At 42.4% G+C, this 19,099-nt stretch overlaps 1 protein-coding gene across 1 annotated transcript in view; it reads left to right on the plus strand.

The window, feature by feature from the left end:
* The window catches only part of LOC138642126 (collagen alpha-4(VI) chain-like), a 303,123-nt gene that overhangs the window by 86,827 nt on the left and 197,197 nt on the right, over positions 1 to 19,099 (plus strand). Inside the window, exons 11-12 of the mRNA XM_069730063.1 lie at positions 346 to 921; positions 18,195 to 18,770. Of these exons, the coding sequence (XP_069586164.1) occupies positions 346 to 921; positions 18,195 to 18,770 (1,152 nt within the window). The remainder of the gene's footprint in view (positions 1 to 345; positions 922 to 18,194; positions 18,771 to 19,099) is intronic.

Below are 19,099 nucleotides of genomic sequence, written 5' to 3' on the forward strand. Positions count from 1 at the left end.
GAGAAATTTGCAGAGATCTATGTCAACCACATCAGATTATTTGTTATTTCTTGAAATAAAATGAAGTCATAAAACTGCATTGATGCTTGATCCTTCCTCTATTTAGAGAAATGGATCCATTGCATGCTGCTCAGAACAGAAAGGTGGCCATGCATACGGGGCTCTCTATTCGCTTGTATGGGAATTCTGAAAATTGTTAATCATTCTTCCTCCCAACTTTCAGGATTCCCACCTCTCAATTCCGGAGCAAAAGGGCCTTGTTCTCAAGAATATTAGTTCTTATAATTTCTCTAAGTGTCTCTTTGTCTGACCCTGTAATCTAAATATGTTTATTTTTCATTGCAGCTTGTAAAAAGACAGAAGTTGCCGACATCATATTTTTAGTAGACGCCTCAATCAGTATTTCGGTATCTCAGTTTAAAATCATGCAGAGGTTTATGGAAGCTGTGGTAAATGACTCTATGGTTGGACAGGATTATGTCCGGTTTGGTGCTGTAACGTATAGCACAACTCCAGAAGAACAGTTCTCTTTGAATGCTTTCTCAACTAAAGCTGATGTGCGGAAAGCTATACATGATATGAAACGGACAAAAGGGCTGACCTATACTGCCACCGCTTTAGAGTACACTCATGGTAGATTTGATCCAGCTTACGGTGGTCGTCCAAACGTTAATGATATTATAATTCTCATCACCGATGGGGTAACCAGTCCTCCAGATAGACCCAAGTTAGACACAGTGCCTCAAACTTTGAGGAACAATGGAATCACTATCTTTGCTGTTGGAGTTGGTGCTGCCAAAAAAGAGGAGCTGGAAAAGATATCTGGTCAGCCAGATAGATGGTTCCTTGTGCAAGATTATAATTCACTCGAAGGCCTTCATGCCAATATAACTGAGGTGGTTTGTGATCAGTCTCAAAAAGGTAAGAAAATAAGGCTAATGGGTAAAGGAGTTCATCCATGTATGCCTTAGTTAACTGGGGGTAGCAGTTGTGTTACAATCAGAGTTATTGATGCAGCATGAAACAGAGCTGAGAAATCTGCCACTGCCCACACCACAGCTTTCTATGTACATTGTTTATTACTTACTAAGGATGGAGCATTACAGCTCTGGAAAATATTAAGAGACCGCTGCAAAATGTTCAGTTTGCCTGATTTTTCTCTTTCTAGGTATATTTTTGAGAAAATTGTTCTTTTATTCTATAAACCTCTGACAACATGTCTCAGAATTTCCAAGCAATAAATTTAGTATTTTTTTTCTGACAAAGAAAAATGGTAAAATTTTTTTTTTAAAAATGAGTACTTTCAAATAATGCAAAGAAATCACATACATTATATTATATTATATCCTGGTGATAAAATATTCATTGTATGAGAACAAAAAATGTGCCCCTGCTATGTACAGTGGAATGGCCGTGTCTGACCGTGCAGGAACATGGTCTGATCATAACACAGCTCATTGGCAGGGAAGGACGCAATAGAGAGTATACAGACATTACAGCATGGGATCACAGCTGATTTTTTTTTGTGAGGTAAAACATTTTTTAGGCAATGTTTTACAGATTGAATTAGCTGTGATCCCATGCTGTAATGTCTGTATACTCGTTTGCTTCTTCCTCTGCCCAGGAGCTGTGATATGATCAGACCATGTCCCGACATGGTCAGACACGGCCATTACACAGTACACAGCAGGGGCACATTTATAACATTATCCCAGCACAAGAACATTTTTTTTATCACATTCAATTCTGAAGCATATTTTTTTCCAAGATCCACTGATTGAAATGAACTTTCTTCTTGGTAAAACCTCTAACCAATTTGCTTTGAGTTGGAAAAGCAAACTATATCTATCTCCCCTTTGTGACCAGTTTGGATGATAACGCGACATCATGCTCCGTTGCTGTAATAAAGAATCCGTGGGACCAAGATGAGTTAAATGTTTTTTATTTCCACTGTTTCCTCTAATTGCATCCATTTTTTGGCATAAATGCAATTGCTTTTTTCACATGAAAAAGACTCTAGTTAAGCATTGAAATGCCTTGTGGAAATAAAAACCATTTAACTCATCTTGGTCCCAAGGATTCTTTATTACAGCAGTGCAGCCTGATATCGTGTTGTCATCCAAACTGGTCGACTATCCTGGAGGAGATCATCCCCCAGCCACGACGCAGCAGCCGCTGATATAATCAGATGTCCATAGGAGTTGTGCCTGCACACAACCTGCGCAGGTGAGCACCTTCTTTTTATTTTCCTTTGCAGCTATAAGGGTATCACCCGATGGTCTTGTAAGATTTTTGTTCCTCCACAGTTTTTATACTATCTCCCCTTTGTGACAGAACTTCTGCTTGTTCTATCCCTGCAAATTTTAATATATTTAGATTACTATTATGTGACGTCTGTACATAATTAAAAAGACATTACGACCTCAAACCTCAGGTAATAGACTTATAGTGTTCACTAGGGTTGAGCGAAACGGGTCGGCCACTTTCAGAAGTCGCCGACTTTTGGCAAAGTCGGGTTTCATGAAACCCGACCCCTGTGTGGGGTCGGCCATGAAGTCGGCGATCTTCTGAATCTGGAATCGGAATTCCGATACCGATTCCCGATATGTTTAAGATATCGGGAATTGGTATCGGAATTCAGATTTAAGTGTAAAATAAAGAATAAAAATAAAAAATATCGCTATACTTACCCTCTGACGCGCCCTGGTACTAACCGGGAGCCTTCCTTCCTTCGAATCAGCGCTTTCAGGACCTTGCGGTGACGTCGCGGTGACGTCGCGGCTTGTGATTGGCCGCGCGACCGCCCATGTGACCGCCGCGCGACCAATCAGAAGCCGTGACGTCACCGCGACGTCACGGAAGGTCCTGGAAGCGCTGATTCTTAGGAAGGAAGGCTGCCGGAAAGAAGCAGGGCGCGTCCGAGGGTGAGTATATTCCTATTAGGTATATACTCACCCTCGGACGCGCCCTGCTTCTTTCCGGCAGCCTTCCTTCCTAAGAATCAGCGCTTCCAGGACCTTCCGTGACGTCGCGGTGACGTCACGGCTTCTGATTGGTCGCGCGGCGGTCACATGGGCGGTCGCGCGGCCAATCACAAGCCGCGACGTCACCGCGACGTCACCGCAAGGTCCTGAAAGCGCTGATTCGAAGGAAGGAAGGCTGCTGGAAAGAAGCAGGGCGCGTCCGAGGGTGAGTATATACCTAATAGGAATATACTCACCCTCGGACGCGCCCTGCTTCTTTCCGGCAGCCTTCCTTTCTAAGAATCAGCGCTTCCAGGACCTTCCGTGAAGTCGCGGTGACGTCACGGCTTCTGACTGGTCGCGCGGCGGTCACATGGGCGGTCGCGCGGCCAATCACAAGCCGCGACGTCACCGCGATGTCACCGCAAGGTCCTGAAAGCGCTGATTCGAAGGAAGGAAGGTTCCCGGTTAGTACCAGGGCGCGTCAGAGGGTAAGCATAGCGATATTTTTTATTTTTATTCTTTATTTTACACTTAAATATGGATCTCAGGGCCTGAAGGAGAGTTTCCGCTCATTCAGACCCTGGGAACCATTGGAAACCCAATGCACTGCATTGGGTTTCGAGTTTCGGCCGACCCCGACCCCGACTTTTTAATAGGATCGGCCGATTTCACTCGACCCGACTTTTGAAAAAGTCGGGTTTCGTGAAACCCGACCCGATCCTATAAAAGTAAAGGTCGCTCAACCCTAGTGTTCACTTAATCTTTTGTATAGAAATCTAATAGTCTTTCCTATATGAAATAATGAATGCTACACATGTGGTTTTGCAGCATATGCAAACTCTTTGTTCTTAAGACATTTCCTCCCACCTGCAACAATTTGCCTTTTAGAATTAAATTTACAAAAATTACATTAGTAGTGTATCAGCTGGTGGTTTCGTCAAACTCAATCTGACAGGTGCCCCGCCCCTATCAAAGTGTCTCAAAGTGTGTAACCCCTCCCCTCCCCGTGTCTGACAGCTGGTAGCCAGCTGTACTTGCTGCAGTTCAATATTATTCTCGTATTTTGTTTTATATTTTTATACGTAGCTCGAGCGTGATTCTGTAAGCTGTGTTTTATTCACAGTGTACACATATAGTGCAGAACTTTTGTTTTATAACACACCGCAGCTGTTTATTTGTGTCTCTACTGACCATTAACTAAATGATGGTCACCTTATTTACACAAAACAGAAAAGTTATTTGTGTCTCTACTGAGCATTAACTAAATGATGGTCACCTTATTTACACAAACAGAAAAGACAGATTTTCTCTTTGTGTCCTGTAGATGTCATCTGAGGGTCATTTGTTTTTTGTATTCGCTTTCTCAGAAAAGTTTTTTGTGTCTCTACTGACCATTAACTAAATGATGGTCACCTTATTTACACAAACAGAAAAGACAGATTTTCTCTTTGGGCCCTGTAGATGTCATCTGAGGGTCATTTGTTTTTTGTATTCGCTTTCTCAGAAAAGTTATTTGTGTCTCTACTGAGCATTAACTAAATGATAGTCACCTTGATTCTGTAAGCTGTGTTTATTCACAGTGTACCAGATTTTCTCTTTGGGCCTGTATATATATATATAATATGCCCCCAATGTTACAACACCCGCAAGTAAGAAGCGGTGTGTTTTATACGAATATAAAACCAAAGACACGTTATTGTAAAATTTAAAAAGATTTTATTTCTCACAATAAAACAACAGCTCAAAGACATTTCAATACTATAAAAATTCTTACAGAATATAAAAAGTAAAAACATTAATACATCTCAAAGACATTTCAATACTATAAAAATTCTTACAGAATATAAAAAGTAAAAAACATTAAATAGTACAATGAACATACATCATTACACTTCTTACAAAATAATTAATATAGCGTTACAAGGCGAGTACAGCATTTATCTAGTACATTCTTTACATCGTGAGCCACATGGTTTGTAGCATCGGTAGAGCCCTTTTTTTAGGTAGCAGAGTTCCGCGTGTGGTACCTAATGACGGGGAATGTAAAGATTGAATTGTACGGGCGACGGAGCTAACTTCAGCGGTGTAGATACAGAGCGTGTCTCACTGTTGGTAATTTTTAATTAATCTAAAAGCTTCCTAGTAGCGGGGTTGCCCACAACTGTAGACGGCATATTTAGCTCGGCCATAGCCTGCATAAATGAATCCCAACCCGGTGGTAAATTTCTACTGTTCAGAGCATGGCTCTGCGTTGTACTACGTACCAAATTCAGTAAGTTAGACCCTGGTATTACGGATCCTTTGAAAATGAATTCAGCATTATTATTCCATGCTGTAACATTTTTATTCTGCAGCAGCCTGTTTAGTAAAAATTCAGCATTCTTTTTATATCTTTGGTTTATATGGCTGACAATTTCAGCGATCTCATGATTTTTATCAGAGTCGGTATTTGGCAATTGTTGCTGACCAGGATCAGGAGTGCTAACGAGATTTAAAGCCGTTACCTCTTTTGAGCTGTGTCGCGTATGTACCAAGTAGCGTTGTAGCACAGAGCTATACGTTTTAATTTTCACATCATCGGGAATGTCACGACGCTGTAAAATGTCGCTAATTTCACCATCAAGGCGTCGAATAACACTGTCGCGTATGTTATCTGTAGTACCGGTTCTTAGTTTGTCTAGCTCCTGTTTGGGGACTAGATACATTTTCGCGGCATGCTCCATTATCTTCCGGCGAACAGGCTTGTTATTATTGGAATTGCAAAAGCTAAAAGAGGGCCGATAAACCCGCCGGCCTGTTTTAGTAGTCGCTTCTTTTTCTTTATGGGCTGAGATCTGTCACTCAGGTTTCTTATAGCTTTACGCCACTTCTTTAATATACCTTTTTGGCGCTCTTTCAGCGGAATCCTGCCTTTTAAGATATTTAAAGCAATCTCGCCTATGGCTGTAATTAAATCATCGCTTGCACTGCGCAAAATAGACTTTCTGACAGCGGGGGTTGCTCTCACTAGGGTTTTTAAGAGAGCCCAGTTACGCCGGAGCCTCTCAGACATCTTTACATCACAACGCACACAGCTTAGAATGTCTGATACCGGGTAAAATTCACTTTTTAGAAGTGTTTTTCTTTTGAACATAGACAGCGGGCAACGCGGGTGGAAACAGTCCAGTTCTTAAGCGCAGATCCTCAGGGGTATTAGCTCTCAAATCTACAAGCAAATACCCGTAAGGCTCCCGCGTGGCCTCCTCAAAAGCTTCTAGGAAAAAACGTGTTTTTCCGGGATACATCTGACGAGCTAGAGTTAAAATTTGTAATTTATCTCGGGGGTTATTAAAAAGCACCATGTACTTTGTATTTAAATTTATCGTACAGCTTTTCTTACCCTGACAAAATATGTTTTGCACCAGGTAGAAAATGCTGAGATTTCTGTGGTGCACATACTTGGTAAAGGCTTTTTCTATCTCACAATTTTCACTAGCACTCTCCATGAGATCATCAACAATTGCCAAATTCAGCTTCTCTGGTGGGAATAATTCGTCATCTACGAATGTATTCGGCAGACCCTCCACAAATCTGGCGTGGGGAAAAGAGAGAGAGATTTCATCATATAGTTTTGCCAACACGAATAAAACCATACAATATTATCAGGTTTCTGAGAAAAATTAGCTTCAATATTATATAGCAGCTGTTTTACAAAATAGCTCTTTCCAGAATTAGACGGGCCTGCTAGAATGCATGAGAATGGGTGCTGCAGACGCGTATCCATCACAATACTCGACTAATACCCAAAAGGTAATGTTGTGAAATCGTCTAATAGTCGCTGCTTTGTATAAACACACTTTTGTGTTTTGCGTAATGGCCTTGTTTCAATAACCCAGTACTTTTTATTTCTCACAATGGACGCCTGCTGTACGACAACACGTTTCTGAGTTTCTGCTGCAGAATTGCGCGGGTAGTCCAGAACTAGATCTTTCGGACTGTTGAAATTAATAGATTGAGAGTTACCAACATTTAGTGTTATCCCCTTAACTTTTAAGACAGTTTTACCGGTGTTGAGTTTGTAGCCGTAAGTTTTGGGGCCCGTGGATACAAATTCTGTGATGTGTGTACCATCGGGTATTTCACTGGTCAGCTCCCCCAGGTAATCGCCTAAAGGCGGCTGTCACTCACCATCTCTCTGTACAAAAATAACTGAATCTGTGTCGTGATAAAGGCACCTCTCCTGCAGCCGATCCAGCAGCGAATAGAGCTCTAACCGAGCATACGCTGTTGTAAAACACGCTATAAAAATGTTTGTGTTTTTGTTGAGTGTGTGGTGGCCTTTTGCATATTTCCAGTTAATGGTTGCTGTGTCATCATCAAGGAAATGTAACATCAAAATGTCATGGTAAGGCAGGAACAAATACTTAAAAAGCTCATCTGGAGCCCTAACAATGCTGGTACATGATAGATTAGATCTCTGAGCAAACTTTCCCCATAAAGAATTTAAGAAAAGCTTGGAGATCTGGCGCTTAGCAGGATTGACAGCTATATTTTCAGGACGTAATTGGACACCTTCTTTTTCAAGAAAAGAGTCAATGTACTGCGGTTTCTTGGCGTCATCAGTACACCAGCTAGGATAACCAGAGGCTTCCTGCTTATCCCTAAGATGTAATTTAATGTAAGGCACAAACAGATCATCAGTGGTTTTAGGAAAATGCCATATTTCATAGATGTGGGCGATCCGATACCCTTTTTCTATAGCCATCTCGAGCTCTATAGTGCACCAGGTGCCTGTCAGCGCCCGTTCTTCATCACTGTGGGCACAAATATCTGTCTGGGAATATGCAGCGCATGTGTAGCAAAGGGGAAACATTAATTTTTTGTTGAGTTTTACCGGTAGAACTGGAAAAAATAAATCTCTCGGCGGGTAGACCTTGACTCTAGCAATGCCAAAGTATTTTTTAATGAATCCAAAATTGTCGTAGATGATGTCTGGATAGCCTACAGGGTATGTTTTAGTTTTGTTTACAAAGGGGTACAGACTGGTGAAGTCGTAGTAGTGTAAAGTCTCCCCTTCTTTCAGATGGTGATAGAGCTTAATGGCGTTAGTTCGTCCGCCATAAAGCGCATCACGGGGGTCTAAAGGAACGGGGAATTCCATCTGGCGGAGAAATGCTTGAAGGTTAGAATCATTTTCAACCATTTCATTCCACTCATGTTCCCACAGCAGTCTTACTGTGTACCCGCAACACTGTAAGCAACGCTTTTTAGCTAAAAAGGTGTAATATAACTGGCCGTAGGACGTACTTGTGACCTTATTCGTGTCATTCTCATTATAGCACACGGGACACCCGTGGTAAAAACAACCCTGAAATTCAAAGGCTATGTGCTGGCCGCTAACATAGGCATAACCATCTAGAAAATACTTCCCGACCTGTTTTTCACCGCCCCTCAAAGCGTGCTGTATGTCGATGTTCTCGGAGTGGGCTACATACATGAGCCACTGTATAGCGGGTGTCGAGTAGCGCTTTTTTGCCTTGTGATAATTATCACCAGGTAAAATGGCGATTGTCTTTTTTGGAAGAAATTTAAACTGGTACATTGTCATACACACCGAGGCCAGGGTGATGAGCTGAAAAGGATCAACACATCTGCTCACTACAATCCTCTGCTTTTGTCGCTTACAGTATTTTTTAACATTTTTCTGCGTCATCTGCATAATACGCTCTCTATAGATCTCGCAGGCGTGTCTCAAAATTTCAACATCTTGTTTGCAATAAGATTTTAGCTCGGCCTTGAAGTCAAAAGTTGTATTTACCTGGGCCTCATACCACTCCAGGAACTCTACCTTCTCACCAGGTGATATGTACTCCATCCCATAATATTTTACATCAGGTATGGGGCCTACATAATTTTGGTTTTCTCTTGTATTGAAAAAGTGTGGAAAATGCCCTTTGCCGCCTGAAAAGCCCATGGCCTGTGGTAATTTACTGAGCTTCATGGGGATAAAATTTAGAGAGCCTATGAACCTTATAGACAAATTGGGTAGCGACACACACAAGAGACGGCCACCTTGGGTTATCAACTGTACTTGTAGTTTTTCAGAAATCAGTTCCTTAACAATAAAGTATGCGTCGTATCTCCCGCCATTGTGGGCAATAAATGTATGATCTGAAAATTTACCGCTTGTAAAGAACTGTACAAAGTCATGTGTACAGGTATCACCCTCAAACTCCCAGGAGGGATGGCCATACAGCGTTGTAGCATAAATGTAATTCGCGATGTGCGTGCCTGTCTCCTGCATACATTCAAAATCATAAAAGATATAACAATCTGTCTCATCCTGTGCTACATACTTCCGCATGTAACAAAGATGGGCATCAAATTTATTTATATGGCTGCGACATACAGGACACCGCAAACCATTACATTTATGCTCTGTTTCGCTATTTCTGGGAACAAAACGGTTGCATTTATCGCAAAATGTTTTAAGTCTGCAGAATGCTGGGTCGCCTACACCCAATTGTTTGTGATAATCTAAGCACACGCTCGAGCGGCAATAAACTCTGCAAACAGGGCATCTGGGCTGCTGGTCGGCACTGCTTTTTTCACAATTCTCTCTCTGACAGGCCTTACAAAAATACTGGCAGGAGTGGTTGTTTTTGTGGTGAAACACTGAATTGCAGAGCTCACAAAAGTAATCAGACCCGATAAAACCCTTCATATTTTTGATACCGTAGTAGTGATTATCATGGAACAATATGAATACTGTTTTACCATTAGGTGTATTACCGCTCTGAAAGTAGCGCCAATCACCCTGACTATAGTACAGTACTTTAATGGTGACACCCAAATATTTTTCAAATGCCGGGATGTCGCTAAAACTCACTAATTGATCATCAGGGATACCCAGTGCGGCGTGTATGTTTTTAGAGCGGCTCAGTAAAACAGCATCAGCGACATCCGTGGCGTCCATCAGGGCCAGACACAGATTTGTCATGTAATTGTTAAAATAATACAGCCATTGTCTCTTTTGTTTAATGATCTGACTGCTCGCTATAGATTTCAAGCGCCTTTTTTGTTTTACACCACCGCGTCGGTTTTTAATGATGGTGACGACTAGCTTTAGCGAATTGGATGATATGCATTCATTGTTACTTTCAAGTGCGCTGGCAACAGCATTTAAAAAAGATTCAGAATTAAAATCTTCACGGGTTTGTTTTGTAGTGAAAATAGGGTCTAAAGTATCGCCGGCATCAAACCTTAACTGTACAAAGTCACCAGGTTCAATGTCCCTGATGATTCTATCCAGTAATGCCTGAATGCCTTCATGAACAATATTCATGCCCTCTTCAAATGATCGTACACGCTCCAAGTTTACAAATCTAAAATGATCTGTATGTATATGGCCGTTGAAATTGCGGAGGGCCCTTTCATGATGATGAATGTGTTGCAAAAATACTGTATGATCGGGGCTCCGCACATTATCAGCAGCGTCAGCGTCTGAGGCTTGTGAATTTTGTGTAGATGCATGTGCGCCATCTGCAGAGCTGCCTGGGCTATGTGCGTGCTGTTCTGGCTCTTGTGACAACGGCAGGGGTGTCTGTAGAGGCACTGCAGTACACATGTCACCACGACGCCTCCTAGAGCATAGCGCCCGTCTAGCGCTGACCAATAATTTTAGAGCCCTCTTTATAACTCTAGCCCTATTATACCTGGGTAGTGTTAGTTTAGGTGGTTTATGCATGCTGTAGCCGACCATATTTAGTCATAATGGGGTCGCTGTAGTTGTTATTTCGCCATCCAGTAGCAGGTTCCGGAGTGCGTATAGTTCGGCCTTATTAGCCTGTGTGGGGCTTTGTGTTGATAATAATTTTTCAAAAGTATCACAAAAAAACATTATTTTGGGGACCCAGAGTTTGTAGCGTAAGTAGCGGGCGAAGTGTTCCTGAAACACAAGCATTTCAGCGGTACCCCAGCTGCGGGATTCATGCGGCAGATTTGTAGCTGGTGCATGAATCCTTGGCTTTTTACACACCTTAACATCCACCGGTAGCGCCCTCTTTGACCGTTTCTTAACATTAACAGAGTTAGATACACAGACATGAGATGGGGCGCCAAATTAGAGGCTCCTGAGGGCCCGGACCCAGAGGCATTAGTAGATACAGTTAGACATGTCGCATTTAGAGCTGCGAGAGATCACGGAATAAAGAAATCTGATGTGATTGCTTGGTTGAATAAGCAAGACACCTGCACGCTACACAAGCCTGCTAGAAAACGCTTTTTGACAAATAAAATTTACGTCTCGGCCATTGATGCGCAGTGGCAGGCGGATCTCGTAAGTTTAATTGACTATTCAAGGGAAAATGATAATGTCAAATACATCCTGACGGTGATTGATGTTCTATCGAGATACGCATGGTGCGTGGCCTTGACAAACAAGACAGGCGCTAGTGTCGCCAGATCGTTTGAATTAATATTTCAAAATGATAAGCGCATACCGAAGAAACTGCAGACGGATCGCGGCAAAAAAATTTATAAATTCATCACTCAAGCAACTATGTAATACGCATAATATTCATCACTTTTTTACAAACAATGATGTAAAAGCCGCTATGGTCGAGCGTTTTAATCGCACATTAAAAACCCAAAAGTGGCGCTATCTTACGCAGCATAATACCTTTAGGTATATTGATATTTTACCAGATTTGCTGCATAGCTACAACCATACGTACCACTCAACGATCCGCTGTAGTCCCACGTCTGTGTCAGAGAGAAACGTGATGCAAATCTGGCGCAATATTTACAGTTCTACTATTACTAATAAACCGATTAAACCGTCTTTAAAGGTTGGGTCTCATGTCAGAATATCGCGCTATAAGGGGCCCTTCTGTAAAGGCTATGAGAAGACGTACAGCGAAGAGATTTTTTTAATTACCGCCGTCTCCAATAAATTTCATAAGCCCCTTTATAAAATCAGTGATTTAGCCGGAGAGGCTGTAGAGGGGTCATTTTATAAGGAAGAACTGCAAAAAATACCTATGGATGAGGATCGTGTCTACAGGGTAGAAAAGATTTTGAGAAAAAAACCTGTCAGGGGTGTGAGTCACTGCTTTGTCAAATGGCTGGGCTACCCCGAAAAATTCAATAGTTGGATCCCGGCCTCGGAGTTGACAGATATATAACCATGGAGGCGGGCTCGTTTTTCGTGACATTACCCAGCAATTCATCAATTAAAATGTACCCCGAAAACACAATATCGGACTACAATACCAAGTTAGCGAGGGCCGTTCATCTTTCAGCAGATTATGAGGTGGCGTTAACGGAAATACAGTACCCCCATACGTGGAACACGTTTGATGCTTTTGAAGGGAGCTTCTACGTGGCTAAACACGACGAGCCGTTAGTACAGTATCACATAAAATCAGGATTTTACTCGACCATTCCTAAGCTAGTTGGCGCGGTCAATTCCCGAATAGAAGCGCTGTATTTATCTACGCCTGCCTACAGAATACGGTATGATGAGCTACGCCGAGAGGTGATCCTGCCCGACCCATCCCCTATACAGTTTGCTCTGGGTCCTAAGCTAAAATTTATTTTCGGCCTGCAGACCGTCGATGACTCCCCCGTTGCTTTAATGCCGTGGAATCGCCGCTTTTACCCCGATTCAAAGGCTGGTTTTTATTCGCTTTTTGTATACACTGATATAATTCAACATCAGCTTGTAGGGGACAGTTACGTTCAACTGTTACGAACCGTAGAAGTTAGCGGCGATGATAATGATATTGTCACGGTGCGCTACTCACGGCCCGATTACATACCGCTGTGCAAGCAACACTTTGACTCCATAAACATTACAGTCATGTCGGACCAGGGCACGCCTGTTAAATTCAGATACGGCAAGTGTATAGTGCGATTACATTTTAGACCTCGTCAGCATTGACACGATAAAATGGTGTCTCAAAGGGTGTATGCAGATCCTGCTGTTTATGCCCGCTACTATACTGCCCAGTCGGGGCACGGGCTAGAGGGGTTCCGCGGGAGCGAGTACATGTATGGTTCTGGCCTGGCCGGGCTATTTAAAGGGTTATTTCGCCGCGCCGTGCCGCTTTTCAGAAAAGGCTTAGAATTAGTAAAACCACACGTTCGGACGGCTGCCCGGAACATCGCTGCAGATGCCGTGACATCAGCATCGACGGCCCTTATGAAAAGGATAAATACACCAACCCAGCAAGACGGCTCTGGGATAATCTATGTCGCTAAAAAAGCCCAAAAAAGAAAGAGGCGCGTTTGCCCGCCTTTACCGCCGATGCTCATGAATAAAACTACATCCAAGAGACGACCCCGTCAGAAACGAGTAAGACGCTCTGCGGACGACATCTTCTAATCAGATTTCATGGCTTTCCTGCATGACGCTTCTGTAGAGTGCGCAAAATCTGAACTGGATATTTTTGCCGTACCGCCGACTCAAACAAGTATCGAGAAATCTCTATTTGTAGAAGTACAGCCGGTGGCGGTTCTGTCAGACAATGGCCCGTTGGAATTTTACATATCTGGTAGCGGCGATTATTATTATGATCTGAACAACACACTGCTGTACATAAGCTGTCGCATTGTGAAGCAGGATAATACGGCCATCGCCGATGGTGTGCGTGTGGCGCTCATAAACTACCCTCTAGCCACTCTTTTTAACCAGGTCGATATTACTCTGGGAGACCGGCTTATCTCACAATCGGACAATCTCTACAGTTATAGAGCGTACATAGAGACCCTTTTAAATTACAGTTCACAGACGCTGGCATCACAATTTACAGCCGGTTTGTTCTATAAAGACACTGCTGGGCATCATAATGACAGGCGCCTGGATGGCGCAAATGCGGGATTTATCAAAAGAGCCGATGCCGCTTCTCGCTCAAAACTCATCGACCTTTTGGGACCCATTTTTGGGGATATATTTAACCAGCCAAAGTTAATATTGAACGGCCTTGACCTTAAGGTTAAGCTGTCAAGAAATAAGGATACTTTCTGCCTCATGTCCGCAGAAGCCGAGCCGCTGAAGGTGCAAATCTCGCAGGCGGCTCTCTATGTGAAAAGAGTGCAGGAATCTCCGGCTGTCCGAATCGGCCACAGCCAGGCCCTCCTAGCCGCAACAGCCAAGTACGCTGTTGACCGAACATGCCTGAAAGTGTACAGCATCGCCGCAGGGACACGGATCACGAACCACGAGAACCTCTTCCTAGGCCAGATACCAAAAACTGTTATATTGGGGTTTGTAGATAATGAGGCCTTCAGCGGTTCTTATACAAAAAACCCGCTGGACTTTCACCATTACCACGTCAACCACGCGGCATTATATCTGGATGGTCAGCAGATACCCGCGATACCTTATAATCCTAATTTTAATGATGATTTAGCCATCAGAGAGTATATGGCGCTTGCCCATATATCGGGCAAGCAAAAGGCTGTTTGTGATCGTGAAGAATTTATGGCTGGCTTCACGCTATTTGCTTTTGATTTATCACCTGATCAAGAGCCTGGCGGCCATTTCTCGCTCATTAAAACAGGTAACCTGCGTGCTGAAGTCCGCTTTGCGCTAGCGACACCCCACACGATAAATATGATTGTCTTTGCAGTCAACCACACCATTCTGGAAATTAATAACAGGCGAGAGATCTTGTACGATTTTAATTAAGCAACGATGGACAGTCTGCAGCTTACAGTTGTAGCGCGGGGCGATAATTATTCAGACCGCATATTCGCCGGTGTGTTTCCGTGTGATTTGCTTCCGGAAGAAAGAGTGACTCAGAGACCCGCGGCATATATTGTGAATACAGACCCTGGGAATCAAGCTGGTCGCCACTGGATATTAATCGTACTCTACGACGATAAGACGGGTATATTTTTTGACAGTTACGGCTTCCGTGCGGATAATATTATCTTTCCACGCGCTTTTGTGACATTCCTGAACAAGAATTGTTATTCTTATTGTTATCAGAGCGCGCAAATTCAGGATTTGTATAGCCGTGTATGCGGTCATTATTGCATATATGTATTATACCATTTAGCGCGAGGCTTTCCATTTAAGAAGATTTTACAACATTTCACGCCTGACTTGCAGAATAATGATCGAATCGTATCAGGCTTTGTGACATCAAGATTTTCAGGTTCAGCCCTTTGTTCATCGTGTCGTTATCAGATTCCACAAAGATGCATTTGTCAGCATTATGCTGTTAGCTAACTTAAAATGTGCTTCCTGTGAAATAAAATCTTTTTAAATTTTACAATAACGTGTCTTTGGTTTTATATTCGTATAAAACACACCGCTTCTTACTTGCGTGTGTTGTAACATTGGGGCATATTATATATATATATTCAGGCCCAAAGAGAAAATCTGGTACACTGTGAATAAACACAGCTTACAGAATCAAGGTGACCATCATTTAGTTAATGCTCAGTAGAGACACAAATAACTTTTCTGAGAAAGTGAATACAAAAAAACAAATGACCCTCAGATGACATCTACAGGGCCCAAAGAGAAAATCTGTCTTTTCTGTTTGTGTAAATAAGGTGACCATCATTTAGTTAATGCTCAGTAGAGACACAAATAACTTTTCTGTTTTGTGTAAATAAGGTGACCATCATTTAGTTAATGGTCAGTAGAGACACAAATAACTTTTCTGAGAAAGCGAATACAAAAAACAAATGACCCTCAGATGACATCTACAGGACACAAAGAGAAAATCTGTCTTTTCTGTTTGTGTAAATAAGGTGACCATCATTTAGTTAATGCTCAGTAGAGACACAAATAACTTTTCTGTTTTGTGTAAATAAGGTGACCATCATTTAGTTAATGGTCAGTAGAGACACAAATAAACAGCTGGGGTATGTTATAAAACAAAAGTTCTGCACTATATGTGTACACTGTGAATAAAACACAGCTTACAGAATCACGCTCGAGCTACATATAAAAATATAAAACAAAATACGAGAATAATATCGAACTGCAGCAAATTAAAGTATATCAAACTATATCAAAAGGGGGGAAATCAAACAAGGAGGGACAGCTGGCTACCAGCTGTCAGACACGGGGAGGGGAGGGGTTACACACTTTGATACACTTTGATGGGGCGGGGCACCTGTCAGATTGAGTTTGACGAAACCACCAGCTGATACACTACTTACATTGACCACAAGTATTGTTCCCTGTGGGACCATTTGTCAAAACCAAGTCTGTGTGACTAGTAATCTGCTATTCACCAACATATCTTTAAAATTATAGTTTAGTTTATATAAAATTAATGTTTTTTTTGTACAGCTATTTCATGTAAGTCTTGGTCACCCTTAGTAATGTGCCAATGTTTCCACAAGGTGGTTTTGATGATGACATCTGTGGGGCTTGAGTCTGAAACAAAACAGAAATCTGGTGTCAATCCCTTTGAAAAATCACAAAATGTTTGTGCAACTCCGAGTTTTAAGGTACCTTCACACTCAGCGACGCTGCAGCGATACCGACAACGATGTTGATCGCTGCAGCGTCGCTGTTTGGTCGCTGGAGAGCTGTCACACAGACAGCGACCAACGATCCCGAGGTCCCCGGTAACCAGGGTAAACATCGGGTAACTAAGCGCAGGGCCGCGCTTAGTAACCCGATGTTTACCCTGGTTACCAGCGTAAACGTAAAAAAAACAAACACTACATACTTACCTTCTGCTTTCTGTCCCCGGCGCTGTGCTTTCCTGCACTGACTGTGAGTACAGCGGCCGGAAAGCAGAGCGGTGACGTCACCGCTGTGCTTTCCGGCTGGCCGGCGCTCACAGCCAGAGCAGAGAAGCAGAGCGCCGGGGACAGACAGCAGAAGGTAAGTATGTAGTGTTTGTTTTTTTTACGTTTACGCTGGTAACCAGTGTAAACATCGGGTTACTAAGCGCGGCCCTGCGCTTAGTAACCCGATGTTTACCCTGGTTACCAGTGAAGACATCGCTGAATCGGCGTCACACACGCCGATTCTGCGATGTCTGCAGGAAGTCCAGCGACAAAATAAAGTTCTGGACTTTCTGCAGCGACCAACGATGGCACAGCAGGATCCTGATCGCTGCTGCGTGTCAAACTGAACGATATCGCTAGCCAGGACGCTGCAACGTCACGGATCGCTAGCGATATCGTTCAGTGTGAAGGTACCTTTAGTGTAATAATAATAATAATCTTTATTTTTATATAGCGCTAACATATTCCGCAGCGCTTTACAGTTTGCACACATTATCATGACTGTCCCCGATTGGGCTCACAATCTAGAATTCCAATCAGTATGTCTTTGGAATGTGGGAGGAAACCGGAGTGCCCGGAGGAAACCCACGTAAACACAGAGAGAACATACAAACTCTTTGCAGATGTTGTCCTGGGTGGGATTAGAACCCAGGACCCCAGAGCTGCAAGGCTGCAGTGCTATCCACTGCGCCACCGCCACCACCACCGTTTCTCACAGCTCTGCCAGCAAAGCTGGAGCGGCACAGGGAAGCGACCCCACATTTTGTCTGATTCTTGGCTAACTGTGGCGTTCTTTATGTCACAAATCTTATTCCAGTCCTTGAATGGAGTAAGATTTGTTCAAGGAGGCACAAACCACTCGTCAGATGCTCCTAATTCATTAAGAGACATATGCCTTTTAATGAATCAGGAGCATTTGGCTTGAACACGTTTCCTCATCAAGACTGGCATAACTATTGCTGATCTTGATGAGTCGGAGTCTACATCTTCTTTTCTATATTTAAGCACATCATGCTTACTCAGTTTTTTTGTATAGCAATTTTTTTTTAATTCAGATAGTGGATATCCATGCAGAGGGAACCTTTTTCTGAGATCCTGAGCTCTTTAATAAAATTTGTCACATTGCAGACGTGAAAATTAGCTATGAGGAATGTTTTTTTTAAAAAAAAAAAAAGTAAATGAGAATCATTATAATGCAGTAAAGACTTAGCGCAGGTAGGTTTTCTATTACCAGTAGTTATGATTTGATTATCTTCAATTCTAATCTTAGCATCTAAAAACTCAGAAAAGCCTAAACTTTAGCATGAAAATGCATGCACTTACCCTAAACAAGAGCATGTTCTTTTACATACTTTTACCTGCAATGCATAAGAAAGTATAAAGAAGTGTCAAAATCAATGACTGCAGCATTAATGTACAGGAATATACAATATATGAAATGATTTTATTTGCGAGGAATATACTAATGTATTTCCTTTTTTTCAGATTGTGCCTACGAAATGATTGATCTTGTGTTCCTTATTGATGGATCAGCCAGCATACAACCCAGTGACTTCACCATCTCAAAATCCTTCATGAAAAAAATAGTGGACAGCTTCACTATTGCACAGAACAGGGTTCGTATTGGTGTGGCACAGTACAGTAATTACCCCCAGAAGGAATTCTTCCTGAATGAACATTTCTCCAGCTCTGCCATGAAACTAAACATAGATAATATTGTCCAGCTAAAACAGAATACCTATACTGGAAAAGCCCTGAAATTTGTCAGCCAGTTTTTTGATCCTTCCAATGGAAGCCGTAAAAACCAAAATGTCCATCAATATTTAATAGTCATGACAGATGGGGAGTCTCACGATAATGTGTTTGAAGAGGCTGCAGAGCTGAGAAGCAATGGAGTCACAATCTTCTCTGTTGGAATTGGCATCAAAAATAGTTTTGAGCTTGTTCAGATTGCAGGCACTCCACAAAATGTGTTTTTAGTGGAAAATTTTGAAGTGCTGGACTCCATCCGGGGACAAATTGTAACCCAAGTGTGTGAGCCAAAAGATGAACCATCTCAAGGTAAGAAGTTCAAAGATATGTTGTAACAAGGGAGATATTTACTATACCTAGAGGAAAGACAGTTTCCTTTCAAAGGCTTTCCTTACAAAAAATATTTTTTCTAAGTGGCCTGGATGATATCCTTTAGCATTAGGGCTCATGTAGAGGACCGTATTTTTAGTCCGAGTGCAATCCGACTATACATCAGATCGCACTTGGACCAATGTTATTCTGCGGGGATCTCCATTTTTTTCTCAGATTGAGTCTGTTCGAGTAAAAAAATCGCAACATGCACGATTTGTATCTGATATTCGGATCGCACTCCGCAATGCAAGTCAATGAGTGCGTGG

Source organism: Ranitomeya imitator, chromosome 6, assembly GCF_032444005.1.
Source record: "Ranitomeya imitator isolate aRanImi1 chromosome 6, aRanImi1.pri, whole genome shotgun sequence".
Classification (NCBI taxonomy): Eukaryota; Metazoa; Chordata; class Amphibia; order Anura; family Dendrobatidae; genus Ranitomeya; species Ranitomeya imitator.